Source organism: Ciconia boyciana, chromosome 23, assembly GCF_034638445.1.
Source record: "Ciconia boyciana chromosome 23, ASM3463844v1, whole genome shotgun sequence".
Classification (NCBI taxonomy): Eukaryota; Metazoa; Chordata; class Aves; order Ciconiiformes; family Ciconiidae; genus Ciconia; species Ciconia boyciana.
Window position 1 is genome coordinate 3,460,447 of NC_132956.1, and position 20,505 is coordinate 3,480,951.

Below are 20,505 nucleotides of genomic sequence, written 5' to 3' on the forward strand. Positions count from 1 at the left end.
TAAAATTGCCACAGCGACAGATCTGAGGGGATTAAGAAAAGATATATTGGAGTGACAGTTATTAAACACTAGATCCCAGTAAATGTTACTGAGCAGATAAATAATGCAGGTCCCTGACAGCCGCTCGGCTGCTGACAAGGGTGGGGGGAAACGGCTGCTTTGGGGGGGGAGAGGCTGGTGATGCCGAGCCCTGGGCTCTTCCCAAAAAGCCCAGGGTGGTGGGGGAAAAAGTGGGGGGGTAAAAGCGTTTTCTCACCTGCTTGGAAATAAAAAAGCAGTGTGCATTGCAGCAGCGCCCAGCAGTTGAGGAAGGGCCAGGAGCGGATGGTGTCTCTCGACCCCTCAGCTCAACAGCTTGCCTGGAAATCCTGCTGTTTTCTCGCTCTCTGCCAAACAGTTGCGTGACCGTGGCGGTGCTGAGCACGGTGCGTGCGTGGGGCTGCAGGTCCTCCGGCTCCTTCCCCTGCATGGCCGCATCCCTCCGGCATCCCTGCTGCCGAAGCCGCCTGGGTTGGGCTTCGTTCGCCTGCTGTGCCACCGAGCTCCTGCCTGCCACTTTGCTCCTACTGCTTGGCCCCGTCCGCTTCCCTCACCTCCTTCTGTAAGTTTTGAGGTCACAGACTAAATTTCCATTATTAAATTTCCAGCTAGCATTAAAAATTTATTAGTTCACTAAAGGTAACTAGCAAAAAGTTCATTATTCCTAATAGCCCAGGCTTCATTCACGTGGAGGGAAGATGTTCAAAGCATGAATTACCCCAGGAACCTCCCCAATAAAATATTGATCTGAAGAGTCGGTTAATTATAAATATTATAGTGGAGTGATGAGAAAAGTCCCGTTTCTGCCTATTTTGCAGGAAGCTGCCCTCCCTCAACGTGGCCTGAGGATGGGCAGGCCGGTGTCCTCCGTCTCTCCAACAGCCCAGAGCTGCGGTGGGAGCGGTGCCCGACCCAGCCCTGCCCAGTATCACCGTGTCCCTGCCGCAGGGCTGTCCCCAGCCCCCCCGGCCGCCGCCATCCAGCATGGTTTGGGAAGCCAGAGACCCCTCCAGAGACATGTGTTTGCCCACCCTGCTCTTCACACCCTGCTGCTTTTGGGCTCAGCCTTGCACGGATGAAGCCAGGCGCTGCGGGGTGAGTGCGTGCATGCTGGTGTGTTTTAGATCTAATTTATGGTGTGCTCTGCTGAACTCTGATAACGAAGCACTTAAAAAATCTAACGAGGGGGGCTGGTTTGTTGGCCTTGCAGAAGTGCTGATGCCCACCTAGTAAATCTTTAATTGAAAGTGGAAGGGAACTGGGAGGCTCACCAGTACAGAGAAAACAGTAAATATTTAATTTGGGCACAGTGATTACACAAACAAGGTTAAGGGAAAGGGGGGAGAAGACAGATAAAAGTGGCACCTATAGAACATCAAATCCAGATAAAGTCACCAAGGAGATAAATAAAACATCCCCTTCCAGCACAGGCAGGAATAAACTGCTTCCTCCAGGCAGCTGAGCACAGCTTGCGGGGAGAGCAGCCGGGGCAGGCACCAGCTTTCTGCCCTGGCATCCATGGACTGCGTAGGGCTGCACTTGGACTCCTGCGAGGGGGCAGGGAGTGAGCAAAAAAACCCCAGGAAACCCAAAAATGAGAGTTTGCAGCCAGGGGTTCAGCTCGGCACTGTGGGGGGGAAAGCCCCTCGCAGAGCCTGGTGAAGCTCAGTGGGGCGGGAGGCAGGAGAGGGTGAGCAAGGCTGCACCCACCCCTCCGACAAGGACAGCGGGCACCCAGTGGGACCCCCCACGCTCCCCAGCTTGCCAGATAAAGCCCTGCTCTGGGACAAAACCCAAAGCACCTACCCCAGGACTTGGGAAGCAAGTGGGACTTGAAAGCACGTGCAGAATTGGGGCCGGGGAGAATACCCGATCGCTTCCACCATTAAGCCTGCTTTGGGTCACCAGGCATCAGCAACGCCCGGCTCCTTCCACGAAGCGCAGCAGCACAGGGTGAACAGCGAGGGACACGCAGCAGCAGCCCTCGCCTCGCTGCCCGCTGCCGTAGCGCGGCTGATTGATGGCAAACTGTTTCTGGACTGGTGTTTTCAGCCAGAGCATTGTATTCTCTGTGCATTCAGTTGCTTTGGGGTTGTTTTTATAGCTTAAAGGCCGGACTGCAACATGGTGTATTTCTAGGTATGAGAAGAAAACAGTTTTGCAAGCAAGGGTCAGAGGTCAGGGTGCTCTCATGATGAAGCGATGCTTTATACCAAATGAGAATAACACCCAGAGCTCGAAGAGCCGTGTCAGCGTGGGTTACAATCCTCTCTGCTAACGGCAATAGTAAGAGTATTGCAGCAAGTTAACTAGCTTGCTCACACGTTCTTCTTTCTGATATTGATTTTAAGGAGAACATGGTTTCCAATGCAAAATAACAATAGCTAGCACTTGTAGAGCCGTTCCCACGCTCAAAGCAATATGCAAACATTTACATGCCATTTAAAGCATCTCGCTAAATCACTCCAGTAAATAATCCTTCCTGACTTACCTCTGGCTAGAGGTTCTGCGGTATGAGGATGTCTCTGGTGCTGTGCAGGGAAAGCGCAAGTCCTCGGTGGGCGTCAGGGCTCTGCCCTTCCCTGAGGTAGGGCACCGCCATCTCATTAAACAGAGCTTTAAAGGCAAAGCGCAGAGAGGCTGGTCTGGCTTTCTGGAAACAAAAGGTATGTGCGGATCTAAGACTTCCCCCATCCTTTGTGCAGGAGACGGCTTGGCCCCCACAGCGCTTCCCTCCGCTTCCCCAGACCCCATCGAGCTGGGGTCTCACGCTGGTTCCTTTTAATCCCCGCTCAGATCCACCGCGGGGACGGTGATGCCAGTTGCCAATTGTGTGGCCATTTCAGTCTTCAAATTAACAAGGCTTTAGCTGCTAAAAGAAAAAGCTGCATTTTTTTTTTCTTAAAACCACCCTGGTTTTTGTGCATGGGCAGCTCACTGAGCCCGCTTTGCTGGCGAGGTTTCGCACTGCCTGCTTCCTCACCCCAGTAAGCTCCAGCTGGAGACCCCAAACAGACCTTTGGGGGTCTCCCAGCCTGTGCTGCTGGCTGGGACAGCAGTGGTGCGGCTCACATCAGAAAGACTGGGTTTGAGAGCTTTTCTTTTTCCCCGATGTCGACATTTGGGTCACTGACAATTCTGGGGAAGGTGTTTGGATGAAGCAAGACTGTTTATTTTCAGTGGGCTGGATTCTGCTGTTACCCCAGGGCAGAAGAGGAAGAAGTGCTGCTGGCTCCCAGCAAGACCGAAGAGCACAGGTTTTAGAGGGTGCTCCTGCACAGACCTGCAACTGCTTAAGGGAGTCTGGGAGTGCCACAAGCGCTGCCCCAAAATAATCACTTTCCTACAAAGGATGAGAGAAAAAAGGCTCATGAGGTGGAAGGGCAGAAGCTGAGCAGGGCTGGAATACCAAGCTCTGGCTACTTGACAAGCTACAGCAAAAAAGGATCCTTTATTTTCGAAGATACAGAACAGTATTTCTTCCCCACAGAAACGCATCGTGGTTGCACTTGCAAGGAGGATGAAATGCTGTCGTTTCCCGTACGAGATGAACAGCCATCTCCCTTCAGCATGCGTCTGGCCAGCCTCCCCTGTTAAGAAGTCAAATTCAGAGGTGAGCAACTCCCCCTTGCTCCAATACCTTTTCTGTTAAAGCCGGGAGGATTTGTTTTGCCTGCTGCTGGCAGAGAGCTGCTGTTTGCCCAGGGCGGGCAGAGCGAGGGCGGGGGATCTCACCAGCACAACACAGCCCCTGGCAAACAGGACAGACGCAGATGCCCTACTCGATGCAGCTCCTGTGCTTTGGAGCATGTTGGGACAGGTTGGTTTTGTTGGCAGGGTGCAAGGAAAGCTTACCCAGGCAGAGGACTGCGGGGCAGAGCCAGAAACTTCCCTGCAGGCTTAAGATTGGCAGAGGTTACCAGCAAGTCTAATTGCTGCTCTTACAGCTGCTGCAGGACAGAATGGAAACGGCTGGTGGGTGCAACCCAGCTGCCTGCCAACAGGTAGGCCTGGACACCAGCCCTACCTAAAGCTGCTCCTAGAAAGGCAGGCAGGGAACAAGCAGGGACAGCTGGGCAGGACCATAAATTCAACCAACTCTGCCCCTGCCAGCAGGTATCTTCATGTCAGGGATGAGGGAACCAGCTCTGGTTCTCCTGTTCTGATGCCACAGGTGGAGTTTTATTGTTTTGCTACAAAGCAATCACGATGCTCTTCATAATGAAGCAGCATCTTCTCCTTGGCAAGCAACTAGTGATAAATCACTGCTGGGTGTATGTGGGGCTAGTTTACCACACAAAAGAGCAGAGTCTGCTCATCGGTCTTCCTCCTGATTACCTGCAGCCTGCTGGTCTCCAACCAGCACTGTAAACCAAGAGGCAAATAAGGAAAGCCAAACCCCAACCGTGTGGGACTCGTGTCCCTCAGTGCAACCTTATGCCAGCCTTAAAGGTTCAGTATGTAACAGGCTGGAGGCAAGATGAGCTGCAAGGAAACTGCCAGCACCCCGCTCCATGCCATGCACGGCCGGTGGGTGCCCTCTAGTGAGCCGCCTGCCCGGGGAGCTCCACACACCGGGGTACAGCGGGTGCACGCTGCCTTCACCAGGGCTGCTTCTATCCCACAAGCAAGGTAAACAGCATTAAAAACAGTTGGAGAAGGGCTAAGCAACCTCCTGGCACTACCACAAGCAAATGACGTGGTGGTTGCCCCTCCTGGGAACCTGGAGTGGCTACAGCTGTCGGTGGCAACGGGACTGGGGAACCAGCTTAAAAACAACACAGCAAGTACTTTATCAAGCTGGCTTAGGAGATGAAGCTTAAGCCATTCCTGCTGGCTTTCGCAAACACATCCATTTGTGCCACAGCCTCCCCTCCCAACTGCAAGGCAGACGCATCCTGGGAGGGATGGGAGGTCTCTCCCTCCCTGGAAACGGACACACAGGAAGATCACAGGCTGCTTAACTGGTAACAGGCCTTTACTTAAAGGTTTTCACCGAAACGCAGTACAAATGAAAAAAATAAACCTAAGTTATCACAGAATGCACTCAATTTAATTAAATTCATTACGCGCAGGACACAAAAACAAGTCATCAATTTTGCAATACATGTCTTTTTAAAATAGTGCAAATGCACAGATGCTGTTTAGTAAGCGCTCCTGCTTGTTACTGCAGTGACTGTGTGAGCATATAGTGAGACGTGGAGTTTTTCTAAACAAGAAAAATATACCTGTGAACAACAGGCTGCAGGGAAGGGTGCTGGGGAGATCCAGTAGGCAATCACTCTTTCCAGAACAGCAAGTCTTTATCTTTGCCAGAGGTACAACATGTTCCTGCCTTCTTCATGTATCTTCTCAGACTGATCCTCAGATGCGGTTATGTCTTCTAGTAGGAGTCGGAGACTCTGAAGATAATTGCCCAGTTCAGTGGGCTGCTGCTTCTTGAAGCACCTGCTTGGCATGGGCAGGCATGGGGTGTCCCCACAGATGTGTGGGTAGCAAGTGCACATTACCAGGGTAAAACAGCACAGAAAAACAGGACTGCAATCGCAACAGCTGCCTGTATTAATCCTCGTAAGGTGCAGAGAGCGAGTTGATAGGGTGCGTAACCCAGCTTGTGGCAGCTGACCGTTCTGCTGGCCAGACACTACCATGTAGTCACAAGCAGGGTCTCACTTGTTTTCAAAGGAGCAAGGAAAATTCCAGCCATTGTGGACAGATAACCAAAGAAGGACTTCCAGAGCAGAAAAGCTGCTGTCCGAAAGTCATCTGTGCTTCTGGAGCTGTTCCAAGCACATCCCCATCTAATTTGTGGGTCTCATTCTTGTTCTTGATAGAACAGCCTCACAGCACCTCCTTTTCAAGGATCCTGATGCTCCTTGCCGATGTCCAGGTGGCCAAAGAGCATGCAGAGGACTCGAGGAGTTCCTTGCTCAGCTTATGGACAAAGACAGAATGGAGACCGGTGCCCTGGCTCTTTCTTCAATCCCTTAATCATGGCATCTTCCAAAATGGTCAGCCTTCACTGAAGGCCTCTAGTGAGAGCATTTTGCTTTTTCTTCTGGGGCTGGAAGATAAAGCTCAGAACAGGCAGTGTGAGCAGGCAAAAGCAAGCTACCCCAGTGGGTTCTGAGACGCACAGTTTCCACTCCATTTCCACTTCCATTTGTCCAACAGCCACTTTTTCTCTGCAAGGACAGCTTCTCAGTAGCTGATACAATCTATGTTGGATGCAGAAGGATGGAGCAGACCCTGGCAAGCTGCATTATGGTTTCCATCACAGTTATGCACCGTAATAAATATGGAACACAGGCAGAAAGTTCATAGCTGTCTTTGTGGAAACACCCACCGTTCAGAAGAAATAAGCACTCTGGGGGGCTGTTCCAAAGGATCTTCGTAATTCATGTAGCGGCTTTGTTTAGGCTAAATTGGCTCGATAATACATCTCAGCAGAGGAGGGACGCTGAGATTTTTTAAGAGAGAGCTGAAGAAAAGGCTGATGCGCTGTGCGTGTCAGTAAACAGGAGTCACTGAGAGTAACTGAGAAGAGGCACTTAAACTAGAAGGACTTGCAGGAGTAAATGCAAAGTGTGTACCTCTGGTTGCCAGTACAGAGAGTTTACATATATGTACGGTTTCACACTGTAGAGCACTATAATGTGCTGAACGGCACTATACAGTTGTAAGCCTCATGGTTCCCATACTGTATTTAAATACCCATCAAAGTAAGAAATCTGCTGTTTCTTGGGATAACTGGTGCCAAAACTTGTGGCTGAAAAGCTGAGGGATCTAGTAAAGGAAACCTGACCTACAGGTACACTTGTGCTAGTGCGACTTCAGCAGGTTCCTGAGGAACAGCAGCCAATGTCACCAAAGAAAAACGCAGTGAAACAGTCTGGGCATCAAAGGACAGCTGCGCTCAACACTTCCCCTAACAGACGTGCAGCAATGACTGCTAAAGATTACCAGGGACCTCTTCTCTCATATTGCACTTCATAGTAAAACCACTGTAAGAGAGAAGAACTGTCATGCGCTACGAGACACCAATGATGTATTCAGAGAACCCAAGTTCACACCCATCTCGGGTAAATGCTCAGTTCCTCCAAAAAACAGGTTTCTGAATTAGGACTCCACATTAACTGCTACATCTGTGGAAAAGGAAAGTAATCCCACCGCCTGGCCAATATCTTATCTGCATTGCAACGTAAGTATTGCAGCTGAGTGCTCTGAGCTAGTTCTTCAACCCATACCTCAAGTCTGCACTTCCTAAAAAGTGTCAGAAGAGCAGTTCTTGGTAAATTGCTACTTATTTAGACTTAGACTTAAGTTAAAGCAATACAACATTCTTCTCCCCTTCTCCCGCACCAAAACTCCCCCCTCCCACCCCTCCAAGCCCCAGCCACAACCTGGGCAGTTACAGCTACACACAATGTGCTTGTGCTGCAATAGCTTATTCTTCTATAGGAAGGAAAATCAACTGTAACATTGTGAGATCTTATGTCCACTAACTATTTCAGTTAAAAAGAATTAAGAACCTGACAAATGCATGTTGTAAACACCATAGTTATACTGAACAAGAAGTCACAGATACAAAGATTGTTACACTGAAAGTTATCCTGCAGATTGGCTTTTTATCACGTACTGCCACACTGACAACAATTTTCCTCTAATAATGGAAGCTGCATACAGATCTCAGTAGGATTTTGGTAGGGATATTCAACCCCATTACTGGAAACTCTCCTGACGTTTTTTTTTTTTGGTCAACACAAACTATATGCTTTTCAGTGTGGCCAGATCTGAACGATTCAGTAAAACTGCTTTTAGCAAACCATTTAGTTCTTGGGAGCCATCGGGACAAGGGGGAATTCACAGTATTCAGAAGTGCCACAAAATGCCGCAACGCACCCTGCTGAGCCCGAGACCCTTAAAATGAAAGAAACTACCTGAAAAGGGAAGAAACTACTTGGCAGGAACTGCCTTCTGTATTCCAGGCAGTAACACTGCTGATCTTAGCATGATTAAAGTGCATCACCAGCAATTTGACAGCCCTTTAGTTAAGAGAGCAGTAAGTCAGCTTTTCCATGTGGATTGATTCCCATGGACTTACAGGACCAAAACACCAGTTATCCTCCGATTTTTAAAATACAACTGTAAATAAAAGCCAACAATAATAGTCTAAATTATAGCAAACATAGAAATAATCACAATACCATGCAAAATATAAAGTAGATCTAACTTTTGGCAGTGATAGGCAGCGATTGCATATAGCACCTACTCTGATATCTTTGCACAGAAACAACAACTTTGACATCGCAGTTTGCTGGGACTTTCTGCTGGGCAGGTTCTAGGGCCTTCCGCCACATGCCTGACCTGCTCTGGCTGGACCAGCACAAGGAGTGTGGAAAACAAGGGGGAAACAGCCTAGAGAAGCACTGAGGTATGAGCACTATCTTCTCTTTTTTTTTTTTTCTGTCTTCAGGTGTACTATACCTAGATCAGAGAGCAAATTACAGAGAAGATGACAAAATAGGGTTTATTCTACACACTGTACTGAATTCAAATGCCTGTATACCTGAAACATGAAGGCACTATTGCTACTGCTGCATGATGCAGGCCCTCCAAAGCCCTGGAGAACAGGAAGGCTGAGGAAGACCTGAGCATACTCTAGGATATGATCTCAGAAAAGGGTTAGACATAAACTGCAAATTCTAGCTGAGTTTTAACAGCCAGTAGAGCAACCATGCATAGCTCTGAAGGGCAACGTAAATGCTGCAAACAGATTTGAAGCGTTAAATCACAGGGAAAGGAAATCAGCGGAGAAACTTAAAAAAACTAACACCAAGCACAGCCCATAGACTAACCAGCTGCAATCGGTGCTTTACAGGAATTATATTTTTTCCCTCAAAGGCCCATATCCTGTCTTTAAAGCCACATCGCACTCTAAAGTAAGCATCTTCTACCTAGACTGGCCTGATGACATGAGGCAGGTTTAAGTTGCAACGGTGCTGTAAGCATAGAGCTATGAGAGCTGTTATAATTTAATAATATAATTTAATATAATTTAAGCACAGAGCTGTTATAATTTAATCCAGCCAGCAGACCAGATTCTGAGCTAACGTTGGACAGGCTTCATCAAAGTTACGCCAGGTGACACAGAACTGTACTTAAATGAAAAAAAGAATCAATAGGAATTAAAAGATCCAATAACAAAGCAAAGTATAACACTCTATATTCTTTTGCCATCTGATATGTGACCTGAGATAGCTAAGGATTAAAAATCTGGGAGGACTTATTTCAAGTGTGGGAGCAAGAGGACTTTCACCTTATCTAACAACCCTACATTAAACAAACAAAAAAAAAAATCAGAAACCAGGCTATTTACTTCTCACTGCCCTCAGGAGAACTGATCCTTGGAGAAATGGCTTACCTAAATTGCAAACACCTTGGTCTACCCTTCCCTCCCGCCCTCTTTTCCACCCCTACCCACCCCTGCATATATATATGTCAGATGCAGACTCCCCCCTTAGAAGGCATTGCACAGGGTTTGACTTACTGGAGAACAACAGTCCAACAGCCAAAGTTATAACTCTTTCCAAAACTTGTTTTCTGCAAGGACCAGTTGTCAGAACAGAGAATCCTAGTGACACCACTGAGCTGAAATTAGAAGATTTAGACAATTTCAAAGCTAGGGCATTGATACCAATGTGCCGGTCACTCCCTGCTCCCTACGGGCTTTAATTTAAACAGACATCAAAAGTGGATGCTGCTTCATTTAACGCAGAGAATTCCTCAGTGTTCTTGATCAGATTTGAATCTTAATTCTCTTTGGTATTCACCGGCTGAGCTCTGAAGTTAGGGTTTGTGTGAGTGCAAGAAAACCTGTGTGCTATCTTTTGGTGGAGAAGGCCTGAACTGGCACAATTACCCCATAAAGATCCTGATCACCATCTCAATCTCTTTCCTGCACACTGGGCAAGGTGATCTCTTTTTCTTCAGCATCTTTGCACACTTGAAACAGGCCACAAGGTGAGCAGTCCTTCCATGGACAATATTCCCATCCCGTGGTCTGTGATGGCATAAGAAGCAAGGATTCAGTAATTTTTTTATACTCTCTAAAGACTGTATTTCTTCCTCCTTTTTCTGCTCAGTGAAATGCAACAGAGACTCCTTGCTTTCACATTCTTGTGCCAAATCCAAAGACTCAATAGAGCTGCAGGGATCTACACGTGATTTGTTTTCTACCATGTACAGGTCTTTGGCTTGGCCAACTGGAGCAGAAATAGTCCTTCGGCAGTCCGGGACATCTATCCCTCCATCATCATTTTTGTTTTGCATAGCGTCAATGTTGGACAGAGAAAGAGAATGAGCCAGTTTGGGACAATCTGAGTACCAGTCTTTCCGTAAGGCCCAGCAGCGGTAACAGTACCGTTTGCCTGGAGAGTTAAATTTCTTGCATTTGGTACATTGCCAGCAGTCCTGAGGAATGATTGAGGCAGACAAAAACAGCAGCAAGTTAGTGTATTCTTGTGTACGACTCGTTTCCTCTACATAGGAAAAGCAGCAAAGCAGCTGTATCAAAAAAGGACATATATTGCCGAGTATAAGCTTGCAAATGCATGATTGCTAGTTTGATTATCAGCACCTCGGAAAGCCTAAGGAGAATTTGACTACCCCTGTGCATTCTACAGATGCACATCTTTTCTTAAGCAGTAAAATCTGTCCTTCCTTCCTCCCAGCCTCTGGAAGAATACAATGTTCTCAAGCTGTGCAGTTCACTGAATTTTCAGTATTTCACTCTAAATTCCAGGGTAGAGCTCCTGGCATCAGTCAGGAATATATTTCCCAGACTCACTCATCACTTAGCATCTGTTGAATCTGCACAACTAATAGCGGTTTACTTGATTACCCCACATAGCAAGGGCAAGAGCTGCCCAAGTTCAGAGCTATGATTCAGCTGTCCAATGCCAGGGACATCCTAATTTGTCAAGCATGCACAGTCTGAAAAATAATGTTAAAAAATTTTGGTGCCATCAGCTGCAAAGAGTATCATGATACACTTTTGCTGACTTACAACAAAACCTCAAAAGGCAGCCTGCAGGAGTGGGAGAAAAAAAGGACAGATGAAAGAAAACAAATTTGATGTCCCTCAATATCTATCAGGAAGGAATTCAGAAGAGGAACGGGACAGCGGGGAGGGGTGATAACCCAGTAATTACTGCTTATTCTCTCTTTCCACCTTTTTTTTTTCATTTAAACAGGGAAAAGAGCTGTGGTCTGTCCTTAGAGAGGCACTGCAAGGGCAAAGACATTACACCAGCAGGTACGCAGGCTCTCCTCCTGACAAAGGCCATACAAGTATCTCAGAAAAACGGGGTGAGATGAGAAGTGGATTCTCTTCTCATCCCAGAGACTACCACAAAATCAGTGACAGCTTCAGAGCTGGCCCGGACACGCAGGACTCAGTGGAACCCTGATCCTGACACAGAAATTTCCACTAAGAAGGTTTTTTTGAGTATGAGCACTTCGGTAATTACAAAGTGCCTACTTTAGATTTCCAAATCTCTGCCAAGGACTATACTCCAGATTTCCTTTCAGAGGACAATAGAGATTTAACTTTATTAAAACATGCATGGATATTGTTAATACTAACTTCATATAGCATTAGACTGACCATGCTGGAAACCGAGGGCCTAATCTTCATTCACTTCCTGGGTGTGTGAAGGGACAAGTTAAATCATGAGTACAAAGCCAGTGGCTGCCCATGCTGCACTACGTTACCCTTCACAAAAGGGACGAACAATGTAGAAACAAGGACCCTAATCTCCTAGTCAAAAAACCCTCCTAGCTAGAGCGCGTGTAAATTCTCTCACATTGCCCCAAAAAGTGGCCAAAATCACATAAATTCCAGGATTGCTCTGTGGCCAGGAGACACTTGGTGCCTTTGGACCGGGTGGGTCAGAGCATTCATGGGCTGCCACTGCTCAATGCCCATCCAGTTTAGAATTTAATAGAGCCCTATCTAAAATAAACCAGACCCGGTCAAGCCAACTTTTCTGCATTCCTTCACATAGGTTACTAAAAAGCTTTTTTGGCTTGATTTTTTGCTTTTTTTGGCCTTTGAAACCTATACAAGAATCAGCTTCTCCTACCACAACCAGTAGTAGCTGTAGGATGAGTTTTTCCAACCACAGCTAAGACTGCGGCACACTCCAAGCAAGGAACGCTGACCCAAAGGATGCCTACCTCAGAAGCAGCTTCTGTATCTGTGTCATCACTTAAGCACTGAGAATCCTCAAAGTCGTGCAAACATGCGTCCTCGGTCACCTGGAAAGAGTGGATGTGTTGTTAGAGGGGCACAATAACCTGTATTTATGATATGTCTGGCACTGTACACCAAAACTAAAATGACTACATCATTGCCATGAGAATTAAGCCATTTCTAGAAGTGAATGAAAAAACGTTTTATGTACTGTAACTATTTGAGAATGTGCGTAACGGTTGCTGGGCTGGTTTACAGTTGTATTTGCCTGTGGTCAACTCCTGTCTCTCTCTGATGCACACAAGAATCATACAAATACAAACACATACACACCTGAGTGGTCCTACTAATTTCCATGGAAGAAATAATGAACTTAATCCTTTTAACACACGTTTGATTAATTACTTTTGTGATCAATCTTGCTACCACCTCAGCTAGCAGACTCAGGCCAACCTATCTTACACTGAATGCTAACACAACATAAACTGAGATTTTCCTCTTCAAGTCTTTTCATTTATTAGTCTTGCAGATATTGGCTAGAAATATAGTGAAGTTGCTGCTAGAGTTTTAAATAATTTTACGTTAATTTTGTGCCTTAAAAATACACACATTTAAACCAAAACCCAAGCAGATTGACTACACAGGAAAGCCATCACCCCATGTACGGAATGGTGACAGCCTTTTCTAAACGCAGTTTAAACTCTGGATGGTTATAAATCTAGCTCCTCCAAAATCAGCACAGCACCATGAGATCAATTTAAAAAGGCCAACCTGTGGAACCCATGCACTGTGGCTGTTTGAAGAGGTACCTTTTTGTCACCTTCTTTCACTTCCTCACAGTCAACTGTTTCCACCTTGACTGCAGCACTGCTCTGATCCGACGGGCATTCGTTGAGGAACCACAAGTCATCAGTAGTATCCGAAACAACGGCAGTGTCTATGTCCTGTTGGAAAAGAAAACCGGAGAGACCACTTTAGAGCTCAGGTTAGCAGCAGCAGGAGTACCAGCACCGCAGCCATCGCCACAGCAAATGCCTCTCCCCTTTTCCTCACTAACAGCCTTCTCAGCCCTGGACAGCTTCTCCAGTCACCCCTGGAAGAGAAAGGGGCGACTCACTGCTCTCACAAATACACCCCTTTTTGCAAGCAGCACTATGCTTACTCCCCTTTTTGGCTGGCCGTACAGCAGCTGGCCACCACGCTACAGCCATCTGCACCACGTAACAACTTTCAACCCAGAAGAGGGGCAACTCCTGAAATACAACCAATGCTCTGGAGTGCAGAAGGACCTCCAACGGCTGAACACAGCCTTCAGAGAGTGCCTAGTTTATTTAAGAACACTAAAGGTAACCAACCACCTGATGTGAAAGGCTGGGACAGGAACACACAAGGGAGAGGCTGAAAATCCTGGAGTGGGAATGGGAAAGAAAGAACAAGAATATTTTATTTACTCGGAACCCAAAAGAGGAGAGGAAGAGAATACAGCGCACCTATTTAAAATGTCTACACACCTGGTTAGTCTGAATATCTGTGGATCCATTACTTCTGGACTTGTAATTGCTTCTGAGGTTGCCTAAAAACCACCATGGAAGACCAGCTACATCCCATTCCTCAAACACTAGGTCCAGTTTAGGCTTCTTGCTTTTAGAGAGGTTTTCTATTAAGTCTTTGTCTGTAAGAGCCAAGTAGAATCTAAGTCATGCCACACCTACATTATTTAAGAGACTAGCAGAGAAAAATTTGGCCCCATGTGATTTTAGAAATCTTTCTTGCTCCTTCTCACAGCCAGTTACTGCTAAGAGCTTTGGGATTTGTATGAGTGTACTGGGATGTTAGACCTGACACACATCCGTACTCATGTATCTACAAGTGAACCTGGCAAAACAGTCACTGCACAGCCATCAGAGGTCAGAGAAGCATCCCAGTGTTCCCAGTGCCTCTGTAATGGTACAGGTTCTCTTCAACTTTACCTAAAGACTCAATACAGAAACATGAACACTTCTTTCAGAGCTCTAACCAAGTCAACACTGAGTAGATTTCTTGAGTGACTTAAGATGCAGAAAGAACTGGTTTGAATGTAGTTCAAATTTCCAGTGATGGGAGCTCCTGAATTCCCAAACCAGGCTCAAAATAGGAAGCAGGAAAGCAAGAATCCATCCTCCATAACCCCATGCTTCAGCCTCCTTTTTAGCCCGTACAGTTTAGTCTATAATCCTAAACTCAGCAGTCTGAATTTCAAGATAACCTTGAATCTATCTCTCTTCAGTGCCACGAGTTTCAAAGGCACAGACAAGGACTGTTTCTACCTCTTTTGTACATGCAACCAGGAAAATATCTACCACTCTCATTTGATCTGGAAATACCCACACTTGCAAAGAAGATTTGGTTTTACAAATTAAGTTCCTTGATCTGAGAACAATGTCAGAATAGAAAGTAGAAAAACAGGAAAATTGCTTCCATAACATCAGAAATCCGTATGAGTGAACCAGCAAGAAATCCCCAGACATTAAAACAAAGGAAATGTCTAAATATGAAGGAGCTGTATTACACTTAAGCTGGATAGAAAAAAAATTCCATTGTTATTCAGTTCCCTGATTGGTTTGCAGGTAATGACTGCAGACGGCTCAGGCTGTGTTCTATGTAATCAGAGGAGAGAGTCCCTTGGGAAGATAAATAGATACAAGTATAATTTCAGCATTTAAAATACCCTTCAGCAAGGTCTGTAAGATTTTTCATGACATTGTTTAGTGATAGCTGTGCTTTTGGGGCTTAACCTGCCATTTTATTCAAAGTGTTTGTTTATTTATGAGACCAAATATCCAAGCTAGAAAACACGTCTGTCATAAAATACCTTTGGCGAACATTTGCAGTTCTCTCAATCTTTAGCATAAAACGATGATTTTTAAAGATTATATTCCACAACAGGTTTTTATTAGTCTCCCAACACCCTCCTCCAGCATTTTGCTGATGCAGAGCTCAATGTGTCACACTGGAGAAGGAGCAGAAGAGCTTATACACATTGTGTTACTGCAGAAAAGCTGGCACTCACCTTCGTAATTCTCACATTTTTGCTCTGAGGTAGACAAAGCAGAAGCATTGGTTTCACCCTCCACGATGCCAGTGTCAGAACCTTCTTGCCGGCTAAACTGCATGAAGGAAGGAAAAAACAGATGTTAGTCCATCAGAGCTTATAGGGACAAGGGGATGTAGCACTTCCATTCCGAGTCACCAGCTGCAGTACAAGACCAAGAAGTTATGAAGAGAAATAAAAGTTTCTGAACAAAAACTACACACTATTAACCCTTTAAGAAGGCTAATGCATCTGTAATCAGCACAAACAATATACTTGCAACCTAGGAAAAACCTTAAGATCGGCAAAAGTCCAAAAGTTGCCATCTTTAATGCAGTAATACTGTGATCTTTGTGACTCTCTGGTCCCCAATGTGAACAGACACCTCCCAGATCAGATCACCTTATTCCCAAAATATACCTGGAAACAAGTTTGAATGTGCAAAGATTTTTCCTAGGTTTCAGATTCTGCCTGAAAGCTTCTGAAAACAATCCTACTAAACACAAAACTTGTTCACACATTTTAGAAAGCTTAATTATTTGGCAATTCCTACTCAGAGAGGGGATGGGAGAGAGGGGGGAAAGACAGGAAAATACAGAGCACGCTGGAGGAACTGAGGACTAGAAGTGCTACACCCCAGAGAAACGCGCTCAGAGACTGGTACTCTGTTATGAAGAGAACAGAGAAGGGTCACTCTGTCCCTGCTCTGTGGACTCCAAGAACTTTTCAGGAAGGTGAGGACCTGGCAGCCAAGCAGCACAAAGTTCTGGCAGTCCACCATGCACAGGTACAGAGAAGGGGCACTCTGTACAACAAAAGAAACCACCAGGCAGTGGGTTTACCTTCAGCTGGTCTTGGCTTGGCTTATCGACGCTCTGTTCCTTTGCGAGATTCTGTGCAGCATCTAGATGGCAGGTAAAACAAAAGAAAAAACCTTCCCTGGTAATAACCATTCTCACAACACAGAGAGTCTTCAGCAAGCAACCAACGAGCCAGGCTTGGCAGACCTCTAAGTAACCCTTTAAGAGAAACAGAACCCTTTCTTCCTTAGAGAGCTGGCCATTTCTTAGAGAGGCACTACTCCAGTATTCCCTAGGCTTTGCCAGGTACATATGAAGGCATTAGCCTATGGAATAGAGAGTCTCTGCCTCCTCAGAGATGAAGCTTGATGAAACCTGTGTCAGAACCTTTGTATAAGAACCTTATACAGCGTGTAAGAACCTTCTTCGCAATGTGAAAAACTATTTTTCCTACAGGCTGTCCTCCCATCACAAGGTCTAGGTCCTTTACACAAGAGGTTTGCATGGAGGCAGAAACCCAAAGCAACAGCAGAGGGTGGGGACTCTCACTTGAAGGCTGGATCAGATCCATGCTGAAGAAGGTGAACATAGAAGAGTAAGATTTTTATAAATACCCAAGGATACCATCTCTTTCAGCTTATGCTGAGACAGGAAAAATGTCTTTCTTAAAGGGTGTGGGCATGAAGAACAATGACTAGACTAAAGATGGGAAAATTCCAAGCACAGCAAGCTCTTTCCTGGGTAACTGTGTACACCTCCATAACACAATTTAATCCAGACAATTATGTTGGCTCTAAGAGTTAATTAAAAGGCCAACCTAAATAGCAAGAACAATCAAATTAACAGAAATCTTTCTACATAATAGGAGAGCTGCACTTAAGAAGTCTACCCTTTAAACAGAATGACTTGCTAGAGAACAAAAGATGCAAGGATGGCTCCTCCTTGCTCCCCTTTCAATTTTGCAGAGAAATTCCCTGCTGAATGCCAGGCAGACATGAACAGTCCGATTCACACCATGAATCATGGCACTGATATGAAGACACTGAAAACTGCTGCTACAGGCAGAAAAGCGGACGACAAAGTGGTCCATAAAACGGGCCAAAACACAGGACCACAAAATGACATAGCTCTATCCCATATACTTTGCTCTCCATGCATTAATTCAGCTTTCCTTTCTTCCCTTGCATCACCCTACAGCTTCTGCAGTCACTGATTATTTAATACCTGAAGGAAAACAGAAGCCAGTTGGCTCATCCATAATTGCTTTGGCTCTACAGGGGCATTAGAAGAGGTGAAGACTTATCCTTCTAACACTTCATAAATAATGCAAACTAGCCTTAAACACTGAGTAAAAAGACACTCCACTTATTGGAAGGCTTCCTTTTTTGAAGCCAACATATACTATACAAAATGTCCGTAAAGTGAGGTATTCCTAAATACACCTCATGTGAGTCACACGCAGTGAAAGCTAGCCAAGTAAGGACACCATCTGATAAAGCATTATCTAAGAGCTTAGCCTTTATTATCAAGATGTACTGCAGTCACTTTTCTTCCTACAAGTGTACTTAAAAGAAGTGGCCGAGCTAATCTGCAAAATGATGTGCTGATAAGCACTGATTTGGCTAATGAATACAAGCAGCTATTACAAAACATGAAACATGAAGACCACTTTAAGCCCTATGGCACTTCTAGTTATTCCCGTGTTGCGATGAAGGAAAAACAATACCTAAAGTCATCCTTCCTACGTATTTGTCAAAGGTCTGGTCTGCCAAGCTTGTTTCGTTTTACAGTCACACACATACACAAGCAGACACGGTGGTATAACTCAGTGATCATCTCCCTAAAGGAACAGTGTTTCCTTTGGCAGGTTTAAAAATAGTTACACCATGACTGGACCATACACGCACACCCAGCCACACACACACAGACACATGCACACACACCAAGAAGGGGACAGGGCAGCAGAGGAGAGAGTGTTTCGCTGGGATCCTTTGCTCTCCACATACACTGCCTATAGGGAAGAGGCCAGGGCATCACCAGCAAGAGAAACAGCACTCACACAGTTATTCTGTAGGTAACGTGTTTAGACGAGAGTCCACTTAGGAAGATTCTTCTATATAAATAGAGAAAGGAGGGGGACCTCGGCAGCACCAATACATGGCTCAAAGCAGAGAACTAAGCAGTTTAGGGCCATGTTTTCTCAGCTTCTAAATTTGCACAAGCTTTTATCTACGTGTGCAAAAATAGACTAAGCCCTCATGAAGAACTAAGTCCGTATTAACTGCTTAGAGACCCCAGGAAGTACGGCACAAGACTCCACAACTCTCCTGGTGCAGCTCCCTCATGATTTGCACACTTGTAGTTTCATCAGAAGTTTTTTTTCAAATGAAGATTACCAGCCGTACAATGGAAACTGGCTGCAAGGAAGCCATCAGCTAAGATTAATTTAAGAATAAATTCAAATTTACAACTGAAGGACTTTTGATGTAGATAGATTTGATTTCTCTTATGAGCTGGGAAAGTAACAATGACCTTTAAAGGTTCAAGTGTTTGATTAAAGTCCAGACCTCTTTGGCTTGCAGAACTAGGCTGAGCTTCCAGCACTCTTATATTCAGTCTCAAGACCATGAAAGTATAAAACGAGGTGAGAGTGAGAAGTTGCAGCATGCTATGAAACTGAGAAAAGACTGAGAAATCAGTAATGATTTGGGTGCGATACTTCAGCCACGCTGATTTGTACATCCACACTATTTAGCTCTGTCAGCGTGCTTCCAGACAGAGTGTGTCTGCTGCTCCATGGTTTGGCCACTGGTTATAGGCAGCCATGTTATTCACACAGCTAACTGATTTCACATCACAGCTACTGATGGTGGACACACAGAAAAGACACATACTCAAAGAGATTGTCTTGTCAAAGCCTTCATTACCAGTTTGTTCCAACTTCAGAAACATTTCTCTTTTCTGAATATCATTACTTACCCAAGTTACATCAACACTATATTGAATATACTTGCCCATACTGTGACAAACCTACCTGCCATTGCAGCAGAAGTCAGGTTCCGTTTCAACATGTCATAGACTGGGCTGTGGGAAAGAAGGAGACAGTTGAGTATACTCACAAAACCAAACAGCATTACCCTTATAAACTAGGGACAGAAATTCTCTTTTATTATCCAGAGAGACACTGGAAAATGCAGTGGGGGTTTTTTGCCACTCCTAAATCCTTGCTACAGAGAAGTCTAGCTCAGAACTTAACTGAAGGATGCAGATTTTAGCTTAAGTCTGAGATCCAGGGCCTGAGAAGATGCAGAAATAAAAGGGGGAAAGGATGTCACCTCAAGCAGCTCACTGCCTGAACCATTCAGAACTGCCTCTTCAAAACAAAGGAGCTAAACTCAAACTTGTCAAATGCATTAGCAATAAGCCACTGATCTGGGCACTTGGTATTCATGGAGGTTTATGCAACAGTGAACAGAAACAGTGTCACCAAGAGTCTCCTGTCTCAGCAACTTCTATAACACAACATACATTAAAAGTCACTTTTTCCTACCTTGGATCTTTTACAGAGAAGCTCTCCAGTCCCAGCAGTTCTCCTAGCTGATCTCCTCCACAATAGACCATGTGCTGCTGTCTTTTGTCGTATAGCTGCCTCACCATTATATACTGTCCTAGGTAATGCATAACCTGTGGATACATAACATACCATTAGCCATATCTGCAGTTGAAACCAAACCACCAAAGACCCTGGAAATTTGCTTTAGTTTATGATACTTGCCTCCTGCTACCCTATACAGTGTGAGTCAAACAGTACCTGCTTATTATGCCCATCTGCAATTCGTCGGTGCCTCGCAACCAAGGGAAAGTTATGCTTTACCATATTGCTATAAGGTTTGTCACTATTAACCCCTGACAAGAAGGAAAACTGAGTTGAAGACGGATAAACAGAAGTCACTCTGCTACCTCACATTAAAACAAAACACGACATGGGTGATAACACTTTTATTTGGGCAGTCTCCCTCCGTGAGAGCTGCAGATGGAGACTGCTGCTGTTCAACCCAGAGTAAAGAAGAGAAGGAAATGGGTGGGGAGGAGGCAGAAGGTATCCCCAGTTAAAAGAACAAGCTACTACTAAAGGATGACCACAAGTTACAGTGCTGTCCCTCAGGAGACAGTTTGCAAGACGCAAAAATAAGTGCATTAGTATCGCAAAGAAGGATGGAGAGGAAACATCCTGAGAGCTAGCGGACACTGCCAGCTACAGTGAGGAACCCAGAGTACAAGAGGAGAAAGCAAAATGCTTTAAGCATAATATATGCAGGTTCCACCTCCCATTACTGACC

General features: G+C 45.4%; 1 protein-coding gene across 4 annotated transcripts in view; it reads right to left on the reverse strand.

The window, feature by feature from the left end:
* The window catches only part of MDM4 (MDM4 regulator of p53), a 30,710-nt gene continuing 10,205 nt past the window's right edge, over nt 1-20,505 (reverse strand). For 2 of the 4 annotated variants that reach the window (XM_072844987.1, XM_072844986.1), the window contains exons 4-11: nt 19,716-19,849; nt 19,200-19,249; nt 16,208-16,269; nt 15,345-15,441; nt 13,807-13,967; nt 13,105-13,239; nt 12,280-12,360; nt 5,071-10,512 (exon numbers count right to left, since the gene is read on the reverse strand). In XM_072844987.1, the coding sequence (XP_072701088.1) occupies nt 9,958-10,512; nt 12,280-12,360; nt 13,105-13,239; nt 13,807-13,967; nt 15,345-15,441; nt 16,208-16,269; nt 19,200-19,249; nt 19,716-19,849 (1,275 nt within the window). In that variant the 3' untranslated portion in view covers nt 5,071-9,957. Of the gene's footprint in view, nt 600-1,323; nt 2,175-2,530; nt 2,693-5,070; nt 10,513-12,279; nt 12,361-13,104; nt 13,240-13,806; nt 13,968-15,344; nt 15,442-16,207; nt 16,270-19,199; nt 19,250-19,715; nt 19,850-20,505 lie in introns of those variants that run through there. The other 2 variants (XM_072844989.1, XM_072844988.1) reach the window with 2 other exon arrangements.